This window comes from Haliaeetus albicilla, chromosome 1, assembly GCF_947461875.1.
Source record: "Haliaeetus albicilla chromosome 1, bHalAlb1.1, whole genome shotgun sequence".
Lineage (NCBI taxonomy): Eukaryota > Metazoa > Chordata > Aves > Accipitriformes > Accipitridae > Haliaeetus > Haliaeetus albicilla.
Genome location: NC_091483.1, coordinates 20086454 through 20104847, shown reverse-complemented (window position 1 = coordinate 20104847; position 18394 = coordinate 20086454). Strand labels below are relative to the sequence as shown.

The 18394-nt window shown below is 43.0% G+C and overlaps 1 protein-coding gene across 5 annotated transcripts in view; it reads left to right on the top strand.

Moving 5' to 3' along the window:
• AFF1 (ALF transcription elongation factor 1) overlaps positions 1-18394 on the top strand; it is a 121276-nt gene that overhangs the window by 71605 nt on the left and 31277 nt on the right. For 4 of the 5 annotated variants that reach the window (XM_069781224.1, XM_069781233.1, XM_069781208.1 and 1 more), the window contains 2 exons: positions 15326-15370; positions 18088-18174. In XM_069781224.1, the coding sequence (XP_069637325.1) occupies positions 15326-15370; positions 18088-18174 (132 nt within the window). The remainder of the gene's footprint in view (positions 1-15325; positions 15371-18087; positions 18175-18394) is intronic. The other variant, XM_069781217.1, reaches the window with a different exon arrangement.

Below are 18394 nucleotides of genomic sequence, written 5' to 3'. Positions count from 1 at the left end.
CGTTTTCTTTTTTTCCTTTGGGAGTACTATCCTTGGACCCACTAACAAGTATCCCTTTATTCGCTTCCCTCCCACTAGTCTGCTCTGTTGATGCACTGGTGCTGGTGGCTGATGCTTTCCAGCTTCCCTCCAAGTTGTGTGATCTGTCCCAGGCAGCAGCACAGAGCTGTGCCGGGTGCTGGCCTGGGACTGGTGATGCTGCGCCAGGCTCCAGCCTGCCTCTTAAATTCCTTTGTTTTCCAAATTTTTATTTGCAGTGGTGGCAATGCAGAGAGGTGGCATGGGGTACTGCTCTTCAAAACAGATGGACAAATAAAAGGTCTTGGTTCAGAAAAGCAGTCCTGTTAAGTATTAAAACAGTGCGAGAGCCTGCATCTCCAAGTATTGTTTACTGAGTCATTAAGGGGAAGTGCACCAAGTGTCACCACTGCCATCATAAATCTAACTCGGCTCTTTTTCTGAGAGGAAAGTAGTGTTTGGAAAGGGAAAAAACTTCTGAGAGATGGTAGCCATTAATTATCTGAGATAATCCCCAGAACCACAGGACACCTCTCACCACTAAAAACCCCAGTTTCCTTGATGGTCTTAACAAATGTACTTACTGTTTTCTTACCTTTTCGTTGAACTCAAATGAAGATCAGGATTTACCATCAAATAATTTCTCAAGCTTTCATTAGGGGATTTGAAAAAGAAGTATATTAGCTGTAATAAAATAATGCTTACAACATTGCTGTTTCCATGGAAGGGAAACCATACTAGTGCCAAAGTTATGGTTGACATAAGAAGTCAGCCTGCTTGAAGACTGTAGTTCCTATGTGATTCGAAGTTACTTCCAGTATGAATACCCAGGGTTTTGTGATACTGGCACTGAGCATCCATAAGATATACAGGAGTGGTGAAGAATGGGATGGGAAAGAGTGGAAGTTTGGGAAGCATGTGTGGGTTTTCAAGTGTTGCGAGGGTGTTTTTTTTTTTTGTTAAAGCGGTTGATTTGAGAACCAAAGTGCATCCTTTGTACTCGCTCATATTGTTAACAGGTATCTTAATGCACAGATTTTTTATTTTTTTTTTTAAGAGCCAAAAGGTAGCTATGCTCAGCTCAGATCTAAGTGAATAGAATTTATTGGCAAAATGCTATTTGCTTTTAAAAGCCTAAGTCCTGCTGACCTCCAGCAAAACATGGACCCTTAAATGGTTAAATCACTTTAGGAAGTAAAGCTAGAGCATCTGAGAAACTGGAAACCTTTGAAACGTATACCCCATCATTTGAATTTCCTAACTTGTGCTGCGTGTTTATTTAATTATGGCACTTCGTGGTTTTCAAATAGCTTTGCTACAGTTGATCTATCACTTATGCATATATATGTATTAGCCTTGATACAACATTCCTACTAATGATCATGTATTAAATTTTGCAGATAATAATGATGCACCCTAATTTGTGATTTCATGCTATTTTTCTTTAGAAAAATGTTAAAAATCATTATCTTTCAACCAGGTCTGAGCTGTTTTCCCCTCCAGCCCCCAGAATAATATCAAAGCTGTGATTTCTCATCCTGCCCTGCTCCTTTCCTGTGACTATTTTATGTTAGCAAAAATTCATATGTAAATTTAGTTATGTCAGCAGAACACAGATTTATTTTATTTACTCATCTGACAGACATTATCAACAAAAATCTGTGATATGAGTTCTGTTTAGTTCTGCTACTTGCACGGCATTATCTGTATTGGCTGTAGTGACCAGCTTTTTTCTGGAGTAGGCTAGGAGTCAGGCTACCCAAAATACTGTAAAAATTATATCTAATACCATAAATTGTGACAAGGTGGTATTGGAAATGAGAAAATAGCTGAAATCATGGCTTGCTACTCTTACTCAAATGCTTTTCATACCTCCAACACTTACACTGAAAGATGCCTTGTGTTTGTTCTGAATGGAACAGGAGGACACAGACTCAGCCTGTTATGGACACAATACTTCTAGATTAATGTTGAGCAGTTTAAAAATTATTTACTGGAGAGACTTTAAGGGGACAGTAGGTAGGAAAGTTTTGCAGGATCAAGGGGTCAAAATTAGATTATTGAGAGGTGCTATACAGATAGTATATACTACAATGGGGAGGTGCTTTTGTGCAGAGGTTCTTTATGTAGAGCAATTTACTAGTGAAATAATCAGCCTTGGCTGGAGTTCAGGTCTACATGGCTATATGCAGGTGATGCTGCTCTTAATTTTCATGTTTAGTTTGTTTGGATTTCAATTATATTATTATTAGATGAAGGCTACCAAGGGATGCATGAATTGCTTTCAGCAATGCAAGATTTTTAAAGAAACCTTTATTAAAACATATCAACAGTCCATTCCTCTAGAACACAAAACCCTTTGCTCCATCAGACAAAGGAAGACAAAATAGGGATTTTTTTTTTTCTCTTACGCTGTTTGAACACAAGAAGGAGGCCCATGCATTTATTTTTAGATTGAGCAAAATAATCCATCTCAGAGTTAGAAAAGCGTGTAAAATCTTTAAAGAATGTTTTATTTCCTCCAGGCGCCCACGCAGGAACACCAGAGTACAACCATTGTTTACTGAGCATTTTGATGTAAAATGCTTAAATTGCCAGGATCATTCAGTGTCAGCTGAAGAAAGCAAGAGTAGAAGTTCATGGAAATGGTTTGATTTGTTTTCAAACCTGTGATGGGGGCGGTGGCAGGTCGGAGCTGCTGTCTTTTCTTGTGAGCTGGGCTGCTGGGTTGACGTCGGGGCAGAAGCAGGAGAGTGCCTGGTGGTGTGGCATTGTTACGGTGGAATAACTTTGGCGTTGCCTTGGGAAGGAGAGGAGTGGACTCAGATGGGTTAAGTGTGCTTGTGAAACGGTCCACAGGGGACTTGGCTACATGCAAACTGCTGCTTAAATGCTGGTGCCCACAGAGGACCTGAAATAGCACCCAGAGAAATTATTTTAGAAGGCTCCCGTGGACTTTGAGACTTGTGGATTGGTTTTGTAGCCTACAATGAAGTCGTGTGTGTCAAAAACAAGCAAGCAGCATATAAACAAATGTGAAAACAAATGCATTTATAATGTAATTTTGAAGATTTTTGTGTCGCTGGATGAGGCAGAGCCCTTATGTACATTTCTATGGTGCCTCAGCATTGTTTCAGTGTGCATAAAGCAAAAAGTGGCTTTTGTTTTTCATGAAATACAGAAGTGAAACTTAATGCTGTAAGCAATGGCAAGCAGATCTACTTTAGCTTTGCTTTGATTTGCTGGAATTATTCCAGCCTCGCTCCATTACGTTCAAGAACTAAGTTGGTGAGAGGGGAGACTTAGAACGTGTTGCTTGTTTATGCTCATCCTTCATCACTAAACCCACCCAGCTGGCTACCTGAAGCTAGACCAAAACTTGAACAAGTGCATCCCCAAACATGTGTTTTTTACAGCTGCTGTGGTGTGCGGTGCCTTGTTAGTACTGCACTAGAACCAAATTTCTTCTCTTTCCACAAAGATAGTCTGATAACAAGGTTTTTATAAAATTGGTTTTCTATTTCAGTTTTCTTTGTGTTTCATTTCTTCTTTTTGTCCCTCTCTCTTCTACTGTCTTTTGTCTTTTTGTTGTGGTTGTCATGTTTTTGTTGAAATAAGGTGAGCTTTCTTCTTCTGTGCTGAAAATGATGTGTCTTGCAGTAATTTTTAACCTCCTGTGAAAATTAATCCTAGTCTTAGGCTACCTGCTGAGAAAATTGCCTTCCCTTCTCACCGGTTTGTCGTTCTCCGATAGCAGCTTCCTGAATTTTCTAGAACAGTTCAAGCTGCTGTTACAAGGACTCTGCTGCCAAATATTATCTGTGCATTATTTTACAGTAGTAATGAAACCTCAGGCAATATTCCACATAACAAAATGGGATTTAAATCTGTACCTATAATTTATGAAGCCAGTCATTAAGGACATATTTAGCTCTGTACAATTTGAGATTTTAAACAAATGATATCAACAAAGATTTCATGACTAGATAATAAAAGTCCCTTCTTATTTTAAGTTTCTGAAATAAATGTTTTTGAGCTTAATGCAAAAATAGCAGGAAGGAAAACTTAAATGTATGCAAGTATTCCCACACTGAAGTCAGGGAAGGGATGGTCTCATCCTTAAAATACAGCTTGTTTCGAAGTCTTTGCACACTCTTTTATCTGATTTGTTATTGACTCAATTCAAAGCTCACAGGCAAGAGTGCAAAGACCTACTCATCTCAGTAAGTTTTAGCTCAAATTCCATGTTTTTCCTTTCAAAAATGCTAACAGTTTTTTGTATGAACTTTAAAAAAGAAACAAACACAAAATCCTAACCCCTACAATTCCTGAAGCTGAAAGAAATCAGAAGAAAATCTTGTATTAACTACCCGCCTGCATCTTTCTCGTATTTGATGCAATTTTGCTGCTTTCGTTTGCCGTTCGTCGGTGTGGCTGTTTGCCCTGTGTAGTCAGTTCTCCTGTGGTTTGTAGGGGTCTTTTTTACTGCAGCAGCTGTGATAGCGGTGTTTTCCTTTCATATGTTCTTGCAAGAACAGACACGTTTACAAATGCAGGTGATGCATCTGAACCATTTTGACTTTTACGTGTGTGTGTTTCGGGTTAACCACGTGCCCTTTGAGTCGGCCTCTCCCGCTGCTCCCGACTCCCCGCAGCGTGGCAGATGGCGCGGGAACGCGGCAGAGAACTCCTCTGCTGTGGCTGGCTGTGCCTTCCCCGCAGTCTGCTTTGCCCCCCGCGCAGCAGGGCCGCTTGCTGTGCAGTCGGGATGCCGCCGCTCTGAGCTGTGGTTAGTGAAGCCGTGCAGAGCGCCCAAGGCTTGTTCTGTACTGTTCCCAGCGCTGTAAAGAGGAGCCAGCTGGCTTTAAAATCTCTGCTCGTTGTGTGTGGGCTCTTTACTGATCCTGATCCTCCACAAGTGACATTGGTGCAAGATTTGCTTGTGATTTCAGGTTGCCCTCACAAGCCGAGGAGCCCACCTGAGGGCAGGGAAAGTTGGCATGGTAGCAGACAACAGCTGTTTGGTTTCTCCCTGGGTAGGTGAAATCAGGTTCGCGAAGTGGTTGGTGGTGCCAGATCTGAACAAGTTGCATTGTATTAGAAGGGGTGGATGCTGATAAAACCTGTGGGCTGGAAACGAAAATGTGGTTTTATGCCCCAGAGAGCTGTTGAGATTAGTAAGTTTCACCAGCATGTCCTGCACTTCAAAACCAAGTCATCGCTTTCTTTTGCTTCCAATCTGTCTAGCTACAAGCAATTAAAAAAACTCTAATCCACAGTTCAGAGTACTGAGGCAAAAACAGTGCCTTGAACTAGATTAGTGTATGCAAGAAAATGGAGCATCATGACACAATCTTTCTTATTTACAGGCTTTCTAGGCATAAGGAAATTTGCTAGCAGCAAAACATACATTGATTGCATGGGAGGTTTTCTTTGTGTCTTTTTGAAAATCTAAAATACCCACTTTTTAAAAATCATTATTTTCAGGTTATGCAAATATCAGGTGCAATATAAGAGGAACCCGAGATTTGTAAAATGTGAAGAATTGCAACACTTTTTCTACTGCAGTTCAGGGGAGTTTTACCACTGTAGGAGCAGGGTTAAACTGTGAACTGTGTGCTTCCGGAGATAATTTTGACCATAGGAGGTTGGCTCTGGATCCAAAGGGTTTACCAAACATTGGAAGCTGTGTAAAATTAAGACCTTTGCTCCCTCCAGGTGCGCCTGAGCATTTGTGGGAATGCACTCTCCTTCCCCTTCAGCTGCACCACTTCTGGTATTCATCTGGTGCTGTGGCCAGGTGATCAAAGGAGCTGAATCAACAGAAGGGGAATGATTGTCTGCCAGACTAAGTCCTGGACTGTCTCGGTGCAGGCTCAGGCCAGTGCCAGGGTAAGGGAAGAGCAGCAGAGGGGTGCACATGGCCATGGCCCGTGCAATAACTTGTCCTGGCAGCCACTGAGGGCTGCATTGCCTTCCCTGTGCTGTCAGTCCTCACCCTCGAGCCTTAGAGCTGTTTCTGCTTCAAAATTATTTTTGCTTCATCTTCCCTTCTCCTCCCTGGCTCCCACTCGAGGCAAAAAGCTCAAAAGCAGAGTCCTGCTTTCAGTGACTGCTGGCGGCTGACTTGCTTACCTCCCCAGAAGACTTGTGGGGCTGATTTTTTGCCTCAAGGCTACTGTTTTAGGTGGAATTACTTTATAGCACTTCCTTTTGTGCCTTCTATCTGAGATTCACTACTGCTAAAACAAATATTGTTTACTGTAAGGTTCATGCTTAATGCTGGCTGAGAGATCATACAAGATGAATCAAAATGTAAAGCTCACAGGCATGAGAATGTTGTTAGCATTGCTATCTGATTAGTCTTGGTTTTCATTTCTGTTCCTCCCGCCCCCACTTTTTTTTATAGCATATCTTAACAATTGTTATTCAGGGTAAGAAAATTTTGTTGAATTGAGTGCATACTGTTTGAAGGATTGTTAGGGAACCTGTCTAACAGCAAAATAAACCTTTAGCTGGTTGAGTTGGAAAAACTTTGTTTGCCCTCTTAAGAAAGGGTTCGCCACACAGCAGACGGCTTTTGGGAATCGGTAAGTGCGTGAGAGAGAGAGATCTGCTGAACAAGTGCACCATGTCTGCAGCAAAATATGAACATCTTTTAAAAACACACTTAACGACCACCCATGCTGATAGTTTGCTTGCAGGATGATGCCTGTCTGGCTAAAAGTGATTTTAGTCACAAATGTATTCCCACAGTCTTCATATTTGTTCTGATAAATGTTCTCCTGAATAGATAACTAGGAATTGTTGCTTCAGCTTTCTGTGAAAGCAGCTTTGTCACCATATCCTCCAAAAAAAGGTGGATGGAATAAGCCAGTTTTCAGATCATTGGACCTGTCTTTGTTTCATAGATGTATTTTAATCCGTTTTGTGATACGGAGCATTTGAACATCCTTGGCAGAGAATCTGCTTGGGTGTTCCTCAAGATAGCGTGTGAAAACCTTTATGAATTTGTGTGTTTATGTGTTTGTTTTGATCAGCAAAGTAATTTGAGCTTCAAATTTTGGCAGCTTTTTTCAATACATGGCAGAACATTATTGCATCCATAATCAAGATTAGTAGAGGCTTGGTTAAAATACATATTGTCTCTTTTGTTGGCTGGGTCATTTTGGAAACATGCTCTCTGTGTGCATCTCGCATCTATTTATAGTATGGAGAGAGTGGATTTTTAACTGCACAGAAATGCAGGTGGAAAATTGCTTTGAAGAGTAAGTTAGCGTGCTATCCCTAGCGTGACTTGTGTGCAAGTAGATGCAAGATCTCCTCCTGCTCTGAGCTGGCTAAGCACATGTGGGTGAAGTGAGGACAGGATGGTAGGTTTCAGTCTGATTTTTGTCCTGCCTGTTGTTTTCAAACTAACCCTTCATGCATATGCAGTTTTGTGATCTTCATTGCATTCAAGTGGCAAAAGCCTGTGCAGTTGACACGAAAAAATAAATTTAGAACTAAATATTTACATTAAAATACAGTATTAAATGGGAAGCAGGTGTAAATGTGAAGGGTTGGGTTTGGTTTTTTTAGCGTGAACAGGTGACCTCTGCTGATAGTTGCAGTGGCAAAGCTCTCATTAGGAAACAAAGAAAACAGACAATACAATGAAGGGCATGGAACTCATAATTGGCTTTTCTTATCCTTGCTGCACTGCTCACTTGGGTTTTCTCAGCAGTCATAATTCAGTCTGAAATGAGGCAAAGAGCAATAGCTGGCATACTTGAGCTACACACACACGCACATTGCAAATCCATTTCGATTAGGAGGAGATACCGGGCAGCATATGAAACGCACGCATGCTGTAGCTGTTCTTCACCTGTGCTGCCTGGGTATCTACAGGCACCAGTTTCACCAGAGGTGAAGGAGATGGGGAAGCACGGGAGTTGTTTGTGCGCAGGATGTCAGAGGGGCAGCTCTAAATGGGCTGTGACAGCAGAGGCATGCAAATAAGCAGAAATATGCAGTCGGGTAGAAATTACTGAGATGAGAAGGAACAGTTAAAGGTCTGCAACACCTTAATGCTTGCCTGAAAGGCAGCCCGTATCCATTCTAGTTAATATCTGCTTCCAGACCTCCTGTCCTCATCTTTGCATAATCTATACGCTGTTATGGCTGCTGGCCTTGTTTGAGCCCACACATCTCAGCGGTGCCACTCAGTGACTTCTGAAATAATGCATGGCCAGCTGTCTCTTGGAGACAATTTTTTTGACAGCCTGCTTTAAACTATTCTGCCAGCCTCCTGACGAGGCAAGCCGTTTAAAAAACAGGGAGAAAGCTTCAGCCCCCCACTTCTAAGTGGGAGAGCCTCATGGTCCTTCAGGTCCATTTGGCACATGTGGCAGAATGGGAGAAAAACGTGTGCTGTAATTTTTAGTGGAATACCTTTTTAAAAAAAGAAGCAATCTTAGAGGCTCTTCAACATCATCTCTATTACCAAAAAAAGCACTGCTTATTCCTTGTAGTATCTATGGCGAAACCTTATTTTTAAAAAGATGCCCAGTTGTTTAGTTTCCCAGCTCTGGCCAGTATTGACTGCTCTGTGCCAGAGAGGAGAAAGCTGGGCTTTTGCAAGGATCCTTTCAACATCTCTCTCATTTTCCCCTTCCCCCTCTAGCCATCATGCTGAGACCGAGGAGCAGGTTGCTGGTCCCTCCTGCTGTGATGGTCTAGCGGGTGTAACTGTGTCAGCAGGAAAAGAGCACAGCACCGTGAGGGTTGATGCTGTCCCTTTCTTGTGTTACTCCCTGGTTGGGGCACTGCAGCGCTTCTGCTTGATGGTTGGGTGTCTGGCCAACATATTATGGCCAGTGGGGCATCTCATTTGTATACCAGGTGGTTCCTCAAGCAGTTTATTCTGGTTTCAGGGTGATTCTTATTATCCCAATTTCCTCAATTTCCTCGTTCATCTCTATTTAGTGTGTCTAGCAAAGCTGTGCAAGGCTTGGGGCATGAGCAGAGCTTTGTGCTCATCAAAGTGTGTGTTTCTTTGGAATTCCTCGTGAAGAGAGGACTCGGAGGTATTTCTGAGATTTTCGTCACACAGTTGCTATGCAGCTTGAATTGAGTGCCTGTGCAGATTTTAAATTGTCTTCTAAATTAAGAGCTTGCTCTCTTCTTTTGTGGGTATGTGCACCTGTGCATTTTTGCAAGACTGTTGTAATAAAGGCAGACTAGCTCCTCTCATAACTTCTAGGGCTTCTTATGTTTGTGTAGATGCTTGAAATTATATTGGCCCCAATCCTGAAATCCTTTTCAGCTCAGGATCAAAGTAGTACTGAATCCTTCAGTGGCTGGTTTTTTTTGACTTTTAATGGGCAAAGGTAAATCCCATTGCATAGTCAAATCAGCAAATCATGTGCTACCCTAGTACATGTGGGGAGGGGATCACACAAAATCTTTCACAGCCAAATTTCTAATAGATGCTTTAGCTGCTAATTCCACTTCTTTTCACCTCCTTTAGCATAAAGAAAGCTATGTTTCATGTGATTGAATGCATTATGGTACAGGAGGCAAACATTTAACTTCCTCAGGGGAAGCATGATGCTGTAGAGCAAACCAAAATACTCTTTATCTGGTCAGCTGCAGTAGGTTATAATGTAGATGGTAATTCCTGCAGGTCTCCAGCCTTTGAGTTGTTTGTGCTTGGATGAAGTGAAAGCATTAATGTCCTTATTACTGTGGTAAAGAAATTGCATTAAAATGTATCACCCAAGCATGTGGTATTTCTATACATTTTTGCTTTCTGTAACCATACATTGGCTTTCTGGATACAGTATTATGTTGTGCTGTGTGCGTGTAAGTGAGCGGAAAGGGAGTTGCTGGAATCTGTAGGAATTAATTAATCTCTCTGAAGTAACTTCTTCAACTGCATTTTCCCAGAAGGAAAACAAGTATAGCAGCGCTTGTCTGAAATGACTCTGAATTGCATGTCTTTCCCCACATCATTATCTGGGCAATGCACTTGCATGTATCAGAGGTTTCCAAAGTGGTGTACCTATACTAGGTGCTGAATGAAAGTGCACAACTTCTTTGTCAAAAAAACTTGAATCAAAACAAAACCAAAGCCCCCTGAAAATATATGGTACCTCTTTTGTTTGTTTGTTTTATTAAAACTTTCACAGATATCTGCATAGAGATTTCTTCTTGGCTGAGGTCACTAGTAATGAGGAAAGAGGAAGTGGGTGATTTTGTGCAACTACCAAGGGGAGAGAGTGTATGTGGGATTTAGGTCATGCTAGTCTGAGCTATTATATTGAAGTTATGTTGAACCAAAAGGTTTGAGTGAAGTCCTTTTCAGACAACTTCACCTATGCTTAGCAGTACTTCAGGCATATTGCCTTGTAGCACTGTCTTTTGTTAACCTTGAGATGATATGACTTTGCAAAATATTACTTGGCCTTCATCAGCCAGTTATGCAAGTTGGTGAATTGGAAAAATGTATATACTGCAAAAATTATAAAAAGGAGAAAGTGTGGCGGTCTCACCATTTTAATAGCATGTTGCTTGTTCTTTAGTAACTGAGAGAGGCTTAGAAGTCATATTAATGGTATTCTCTGCATTTTTCTGTAGTCAAAATTTATTTAATGGCTTTGGCTTTATGTTTATCCAGCTTTTTGTTAACAAAAACCTTGAAACCAAACTTATCCTTGACATTGTGAAATGCCTGTTATGCCAATTAAGTCTGTGAATCCTCATCAGAGATACTTGATTTTGTCTTGATGACCTTTTTAAACCTTTCTCTTTGCTTTTTAAGCTTGCAAGTAAGGAAGTTGTCTATTAAATTAGCCTTGCAAAACTTATTATGGAAATTTATCAGTCCAGATTCTGCTCCCATCATATGTTATCATATAAGTATAATTTTAAAATTGTCCCTTAAATTATCAGTCAGGTAACACGCATGAAGCATGTTACACAGTCTGTGTCTAGCTGTTCCCTGGGATTTTTGTGGATAAGCACTGCAGATTACAAAGGTGGCAGTTTCTTCTGCCTGCTTTCTTAATGTAGTTTTCTGTCTTCCTGAACAAGATTTATTTCCAAGTTACATCCATTTAACCTCTCCAGAGTCTGTGGGCCTGGGTCAGTAGGGGAACTGGGCTGGAGTCTTGGGTCAGTTGTGACTACCTGCTTGTGGCTGGACGTGTGCGTCTGGCTCTGATGGTGCCTTCTGCTGGGGGAGATGGTAAACGGAGAAGTGTGCTGCCCTACAGACCTTTTTGGAGGCTGTGAGATCACTGGGAGTTGGGCCTTCACTTGAGCAAAACCAGAATTTTTGGAACATAAATTAGTATTATTGCTGAGGGGGGTGGATGTTACTGAAGCACAGCATCAGTTTGGATGGGAACATTGGCATTAAAAAGCAAAACCAAAACCAAAACCCAGCAACCCAATGATTCTGGATGTCCTGTGATTGCACTTGACCTCGGCCATCAAAATGTTTTATGAGTGGCACTCAGAGGCATCTGCATCATTCCCATACTGACAGTGAGTGTGAAAATGGCATGAGGAAATCCTAGCTTGAGATTGTGCAGATGTCAGTGTCAGCCAGCAAATATGCACAGGGCTTGTCTGTGGGGAGTATGTTACAGTGTTCCCAGTAAAGGCTGTAAAACTGCTAGCGGGAATAGACAGCAACATGTAATATTTGATCTTCTACACACACAGCCCTCACTGGAGCTTATCTCATTTCAGTGATTTCTTTGGCTTTATGGCTTTTTAACTTTTCTTTGAGCAACATTGTATTTCTCCTTTTGCCTAACCTCTTTTCTTAAAACTACCAAAGACCGCCCTTGCTGCTGGGTGGTAATTGTCATTTAATGGTAGTTTAGAGGCCAAGATATGACTTGAAGGAGGAAAAAAAAAAGGTGGGGTGGAGGGGTGTGCAAAAAATTACTCAGCATGCAGAAAAGCCCAGCTTTGTAAAAGATGAGGAGTGCTTGGACACTGCAGCTGGGACAGAGTGAAAGGTGTGTGCCTGCCCTCTCCAGGGCCAGCGGGTTTGCGGCACAGGGACTGCGAAGGGCTGCAGACTGCAGTAAAAATGACAGTCACAGTCCTACCTGAGAGACAGGAGGGTTCCCCAGTGCAGTCAAATGGCACTGACCAGTAGTGTTGTGGTTTTAGCACAGAAAACAAATTTTATGTGTGTCCCCTGAACAGTCTGTGATTTTAATCTCTAGAGCAAATGTTTCACTGTATATTTGGTACAGGTGTTGCAAGTCCATTTGTGAGCAGCAGTTATGTTTGCCTGTTGCACATTTTACTGATGGTGAAAGTGTCATTGGGTTTTTCAGTCTTAGGATGCAGCAGGATAGCAGAACAGAGATTAAAAATGCCTGAAAACCCATGCTCTTCAGGAAGAGGCTCCAGCAGGGGCATGGATGTGTCCTAACTTAGTAGCTCTGGGAGTAAACTGCTAGCCAAAGATGAAAGCAATCCTGTGAGCATCCCTAATACCTTCTGTTCCATATCTCCAGAGCTGCACATATTTTGGAGGCACGTATTTAAACCTTGTGTCTTAAAAAAAAAAAAAAAAAAAGAGGTCTTTGTGCTGCTGATGCAGGCTTCTGCAGTACTTGTTCAGTATCATGTGTTTGCTTTCCTTTAAATTTTGTGCCATGAAGAAGAAAGTGTTTTCTGCTAAGCCACTGGACCTGTGAAGAACAGCAGTCACTGAACAGTGCCCTTTGGTGTTATGATAAATCCTCCTGATAATTGCACTATAAATACTCATTGTATGTAAACCTGTATCAATTTCAAAGCCTCTTCAGGCCTATCTGAAAGACCTTCAGGAAGGGATGTGAGTTCTTTGGCAAGGATAAGAGAGGTGCAAACTGGCTGTTGCAGATATTCTCTGATTCTGAATTCCACTTTTGTCTTCAGTTATCACCTCATAAAACTTAAGTTTCTGGAATGAGAGAAGCAAACTGATTTTGATTTGTTGCAACTGATCCATTGTAGAGAGAGTTTTTGAATTCTTTGTCCAGGCAGGATCTTGATTCCTTAGCCTGTTTTGTGGGAAGGGTTTTTACTGTGGTGCTCTCATGGGATATCTCAGGAGCTTTCTGAAGCGATCTGCTAGTTGAACACTGCTTTTCTGTACAGCAAGACACAAGTTTCTGTGTCTGCTTGTCACCCTTTATTAAATTAAGAAGTAAGTTAGGTGGTTGAGCTACCGGGTTAAGCTTGCTGGGAAGGAAGGGGGATTGCTTTTTGGCACCATGAGTTCTGAAGCGTCCGGATCTCTTGCCATGTGGTAGAAGTTCCCTGCTGTTTGCTCTCCCTCTCCCCTTCTCCTGCCTGCTGTGGGGTGCTTCTGCAAGCCTTGCTAGATCCCAGCCCCTTGCTTTCATTCATGTGACTCATCTGGCCATGCCTCAGCTCCCATTTGTCTCAGGGTGATTAAGGTCAGAAGCAGCTATCCATGCGTGATTTTCTGAAGAAAAGTCAAATCTTTGTCAAATGAGCACTGCCTCGATGAGAGCTTTATGTAGACACAGACAAATGAGGTTGCAGGGAAAAGAGATTCCTCATCTCCTCTTCTCCTTCCAATGTAAATAGTGCAGCATATGGGAAACAGATGAGTGACCTTTCTGCGAGAGTGTTAATGACGAAGCTTTTTTACTTTAATAAAGTGTTTGCTTGCTTTGCTGTTTACCTTGTTCTGGGGAAGATCCTTCTGATTGGGCACTGTGCTCGCTGCCCCCTTCCTTTAACATGAGGAATGTCTTCCTGGCCTTTCCCTTTCAGCAATTATGCTGATTGCTGGGCATTTCCATTGAATCTCTTGTTTATGGGCAAGAAGCTGGTCCTGGATACACTTTGCTCCTTATAACTACTCAGCTCTTTGGTTGTTTTTCATTTCAATTTCCTTTAATGATACCAGTTAGGAAAGGATGTGTAAATGACAGGTACTTTCAAAACACATGTCTTGCTAGTAGATGAGAAGCTGATCTGTTGAAGTGAAGCAGTGTTCCCCACGGCCAGGTGGCAGGTCAGTGTGTGGAAGCAGTGCAGGTCCTGCTGTGGAGCATCCCTGGCACCTAGTGCTGTTGGTGGCACTGGAGGGAGGGCACTGCTGCTGCATCCTCTCCCGCTGTGCACAGCCCAGGCGTGAGGCAGGGGGCTCTGTCAGGGGGCATAGCTGGTCACCCTGGCTGTGCAGTTACCCTCGTCCCCTTCTGCCTGGGGAGCGGGAGGTGTTTGCCGTGCTTGTCCCAGCCCCTGCCTTGCCCAGCAGTACCCACGCTGCCAATGCATGGTGTCACGTGTGTGGAGGGGAGTCTCCTGCCAGGAGCCACGAAGTAGTTTTGCTGATACATTAGAAGCAGATTTATGTGTTTGCACAAGCTGCAATGTCTGCTGTTTGTTATATAACTGGCAAATATTAGCACTGAGTTTTGCTTTGTACTCTTCCCCAGAGCTTCATCGTGCCTGGGCTTGTGAGGCCGGTTGAAGGCAGCTGCAGACGCTGTCACAGCTGTTTCCTCGTCCCCTTCAGGTGGTGTTGGGGTAGTGCCAGGGCACCACCAGGGAGCTGGCCTCCCTTCAGAGGTCCTCACCACACTTGCGCTTGGGGAGCCCTGGCCCCTGCCAGATGGGCACATGGTGGTCACTGCCTGGGCTCCAGCAAAACAGGTAGGGGAGGTACAGGGGCAGTCCCTCAATCCAGATCCAGGTCATCTGCAGGCTTTTCTAGAAATCACCATGTTGCTCCTACCCGGTGGTACATTCAAGGTTTTACTCTGAACTGTACAAGTTACAATTGTATTGCTTTTCTATTTTTTAATGGCAGTTGATGTTCCCATGAGTCCAAGAGCTGGCATTCAAGGGCCTGGTGCACGATTCCTCCACTTAAAACCACCTCTACTTTGCCTTCTCCAAGCTCAGAGCTTTATACTGTCTTGTTTTTCTGCTTGGGTACATGGGTGCATATAAGAACTCAAGTCATGAAACAGAGAATCCTGTCAGCTGAATGAGCACCACTGTTTAATGAGCTCTGTTTCACTTTCTTTCCTTATCATCTTTTTTAGAATATATCTTCTACTAGAGACTTGAAAACAACAGGCTTTCTAGAAGTCCATTTTTAACTGCCCTTCTGATGTGGCTTTTAATTCTTACTAGCATTATATTATTAATGGACTTCCATGAAACTTATAGAACTGTTGATAAGCAGTGTTTGATGAGTGCATCTGTTTGTCTTGTGTCAGTTGGTAAAAACAAAACAAACTCATGCTGCTTCCCTCTTTTTTTGTTGTAGCAAACCTTTCCCAGTGATGTCCACTCCATTGAAGAAATTTTGAGGGTAGGTGGTCTTAAATAATAGATCTCTGTGTTTGCTTATATTTTGCATGCATTAAAGTAGTGTGTGGGGAAAAAAAAACGCTCTGCTTCTGTTCTATCAGTGGATGTTGCAATCACTAAAAGTATGTTTTGGGGTACGCTGTGGAGAAGTAAAAATAAAAGTTAGCCTTGGATACAGCTGGAGTTGTAAGACCAGTCCTTCTATTAGTATGTAAGTGTAATACAGTCTGGCGCAGTCCAAGAGCAAGACTGACAAGTCATCCGAAACAGCCAGAGCTGCTGCTTTGTCAAGTCAGGGGGTTGCCATTACTAAGCGCGCTTCCTCCAGAGGCGCTGGACATGCTGCCTCCTGTCCGTGCTGCCAGCCCCAGCAGCACGGCCCTGAACAGGAGCACGCACCTGCGTCCTTCCCACGTGCCTGCACACGGCACTGCTGCTGGGCTGCTTCTCCTTTGCTGTAATGCCAGTCCATTCATGCAAAGCTAAGCCAGCTCTGACGCAAAACTGTCTCTGTAACCTTGTGTCAGAGCTGGCTCTGTGAGCCGTGCACAGGCTCCCAGTAGCTGAGTCTAAGTACGTGTCACCCATTCACCGTGCACAGTGTGATAATGCACTATGATCTGCAAGCTGGTCATGCTGATACGGAGAAGACGGTTCCTTGATGTCAAATACTGTTCTGAGGCACTGAAATCCTAATGGAGGTGTTTGGTTTCTGTGATTGACTTCCCTCACTGTTGCTTCAGGTTGCAAAATCCTGGTGCCTTTATTGTTCTCAAGAAGCTGTTGTTGGGGCAGTGTTTTAGCTGAAGGGTAGTTCATTGTGCACAGGTGCTCACTAGCTGCCACGTGCTGGTTGGTGTTGCAGCACAAGTACTCTGCCTGGAAGTACTGCATCCTTTCTTGTTTCACAAAATGTCCTGTTCTCTTGCCTGTTGGTAATGCACAACCACAGGGAAGCACGTACAAATACATGAAGAAATGTAGCGCACTGTATTGAAGAGTTTATCATCTATTGAAAGATTGCACAGCTAGTGAATGAAGCGAGCAGTGAAGTGAGCAGTGAACAGTGGGAGGGGAGAAAGGAAACGGCAAAGGTGTTAACAACGCGATCAAATAGTTACCCAGGTTAGTTGTAGGCTGCTTCTAGTTCTGCACAGAAACCCCTGTAGATTGCTCTGATCCCTGCTTATAGATCCAAAGGTAGCAATGTGGTTTCATTCCCTGTAAATGTTTTCATTTGATGGTACTCCTAATAGATAAGGAAACTAGGGACACTTCTGAACTTTAATATTTGTGCCTTGATGAAAAAATGGCACTTGTAAATTACAACACAGTGGAGATTTTCACACCTCAGTCTATTTGGTGCCAAAAGTACAAAAATGTACTTTGCACTGACAGGTTCCTCATTAATTTCTTTTAAGTCCCTGAGCAAGCTGTGTGTGGTGCATCCTCATCATGAGATGCGTTCAGCATGAACATAATTCCTAACTTTCTGAGCTGAGCAAAGTGCCAGTATTGTGTTACTCTGCAAGCTGCTTTCTTGGGGAAGTTGGCAGGGAATGGTTGTGATGACAGCCACTAGGGATGGGGATGGTGGGTGCACACCTTGAGTACAGAGGTGGTGTTGGACTAAGCAGGAAATCCTGAGATAACTATTCCTGGAAAGGCAGTGAGGGTGGCAGGCCATATGAATTCATTTACTTCTTGGAGCGACTATTATGCTCTTCAGGATTTAAAAACTTGAGGCTCAGGAGCCAAGAAAAGTCTGTCTTGTGTGATTTCAACAAGGTGGTTCTAAATTTCTGACCCCCAGCTTCCCCAAAGGCCTCGTCTAGATTAACCCCCATTAAAGTATTTTAGTGTATGTTCAAGACGAAGATCTTTGTGCTAGGCTTTTCATGTGTGTTTGTTGCAGTGCAAGCCAAGGTTTTAGCACGCTCATCTGGGCCCAGCTGTGGTGCCAGAAGAGGCAGGCTGGAGGTTGATCTCACCTCCAGAGCCCTATCCCATGGCCGTGATCTTTGTGCTCTGCTTTCACCTGGACCATGGCTGAGCCCAAGAAGCCAGTAGCTGGTAGTGATGATGGGTGAGAGTAAGGGCAGGGGAACAGGGCAGAAGGATTCCTAAAGACATAGCATATCAGGTGGTCTCTTTCTTTGGTTTGAAACCACATCCTGGAGCTCTGCATCAAAGACGTCTTGGTCATTCAGAGCAAAAGCCAATGTTTCAGGCAGAATAGCATGGGGAAAGGCTGGCAGTCAGGGCCCTCTGGGTGACGCCCTCAAGCTATGAAGAGCCCTTCAGAGTGTTGTTGCTGTAAGGGGATATAAGAACTTCCATAATAGGAAAGTCCTGCGCTTTGAAAAACCTCAGAACTACTCATGTACGGATTTTATTTACTTTTCCCTTTATTAACTGTGATAGCTGTAAGGCTGAGGCCTAATCCTGCAAACACAGTAAGTACCTAACTCTCTACAGGCTTCACTGAGATTGCTGTTACTTGGGCAATTCAAATATGCTTGCAGAAAAGGAGCAAGTCCTTACCATGGTCTGGCTGCTGCGCTCAAAGGAGGGCTTCTTGCTGCGGTACCATCTCTTGGGTTTATGATCGGGTCGACAAGGACTATTTTGGTAGATCAATATGAATCTCTTTAGCATAAAACTTCACCTGCGTCTATCAGCAAAAATACTGTAAGCCGCTTCTCAATCTCTTTCCAGGAAATGACCCACTCATGGCCACCTCCCCTGACAGCTATTCATACGCCTAGTACAGCAGAGACTTCCAAATTTCCATTCCCAGCAAAGGTAAAACACCCTCTTTTTGCCAGGGCTTTTGATAAATTAGAAGAGAGCTTTCCGGCTCTTGCGTGTGTTTTCATCTGATTTTGTCTCCCTTTTTGTAGATAAAGGCCGTTAGGAAAGATTATCTTTAGCAGAATTCATATAAATTAAAGCACAGTGGATCTTGAGTTGCGTAATGGCTGCTTGCAATGCATTGTTTTACTGAGAATTAGATCAGATTGTG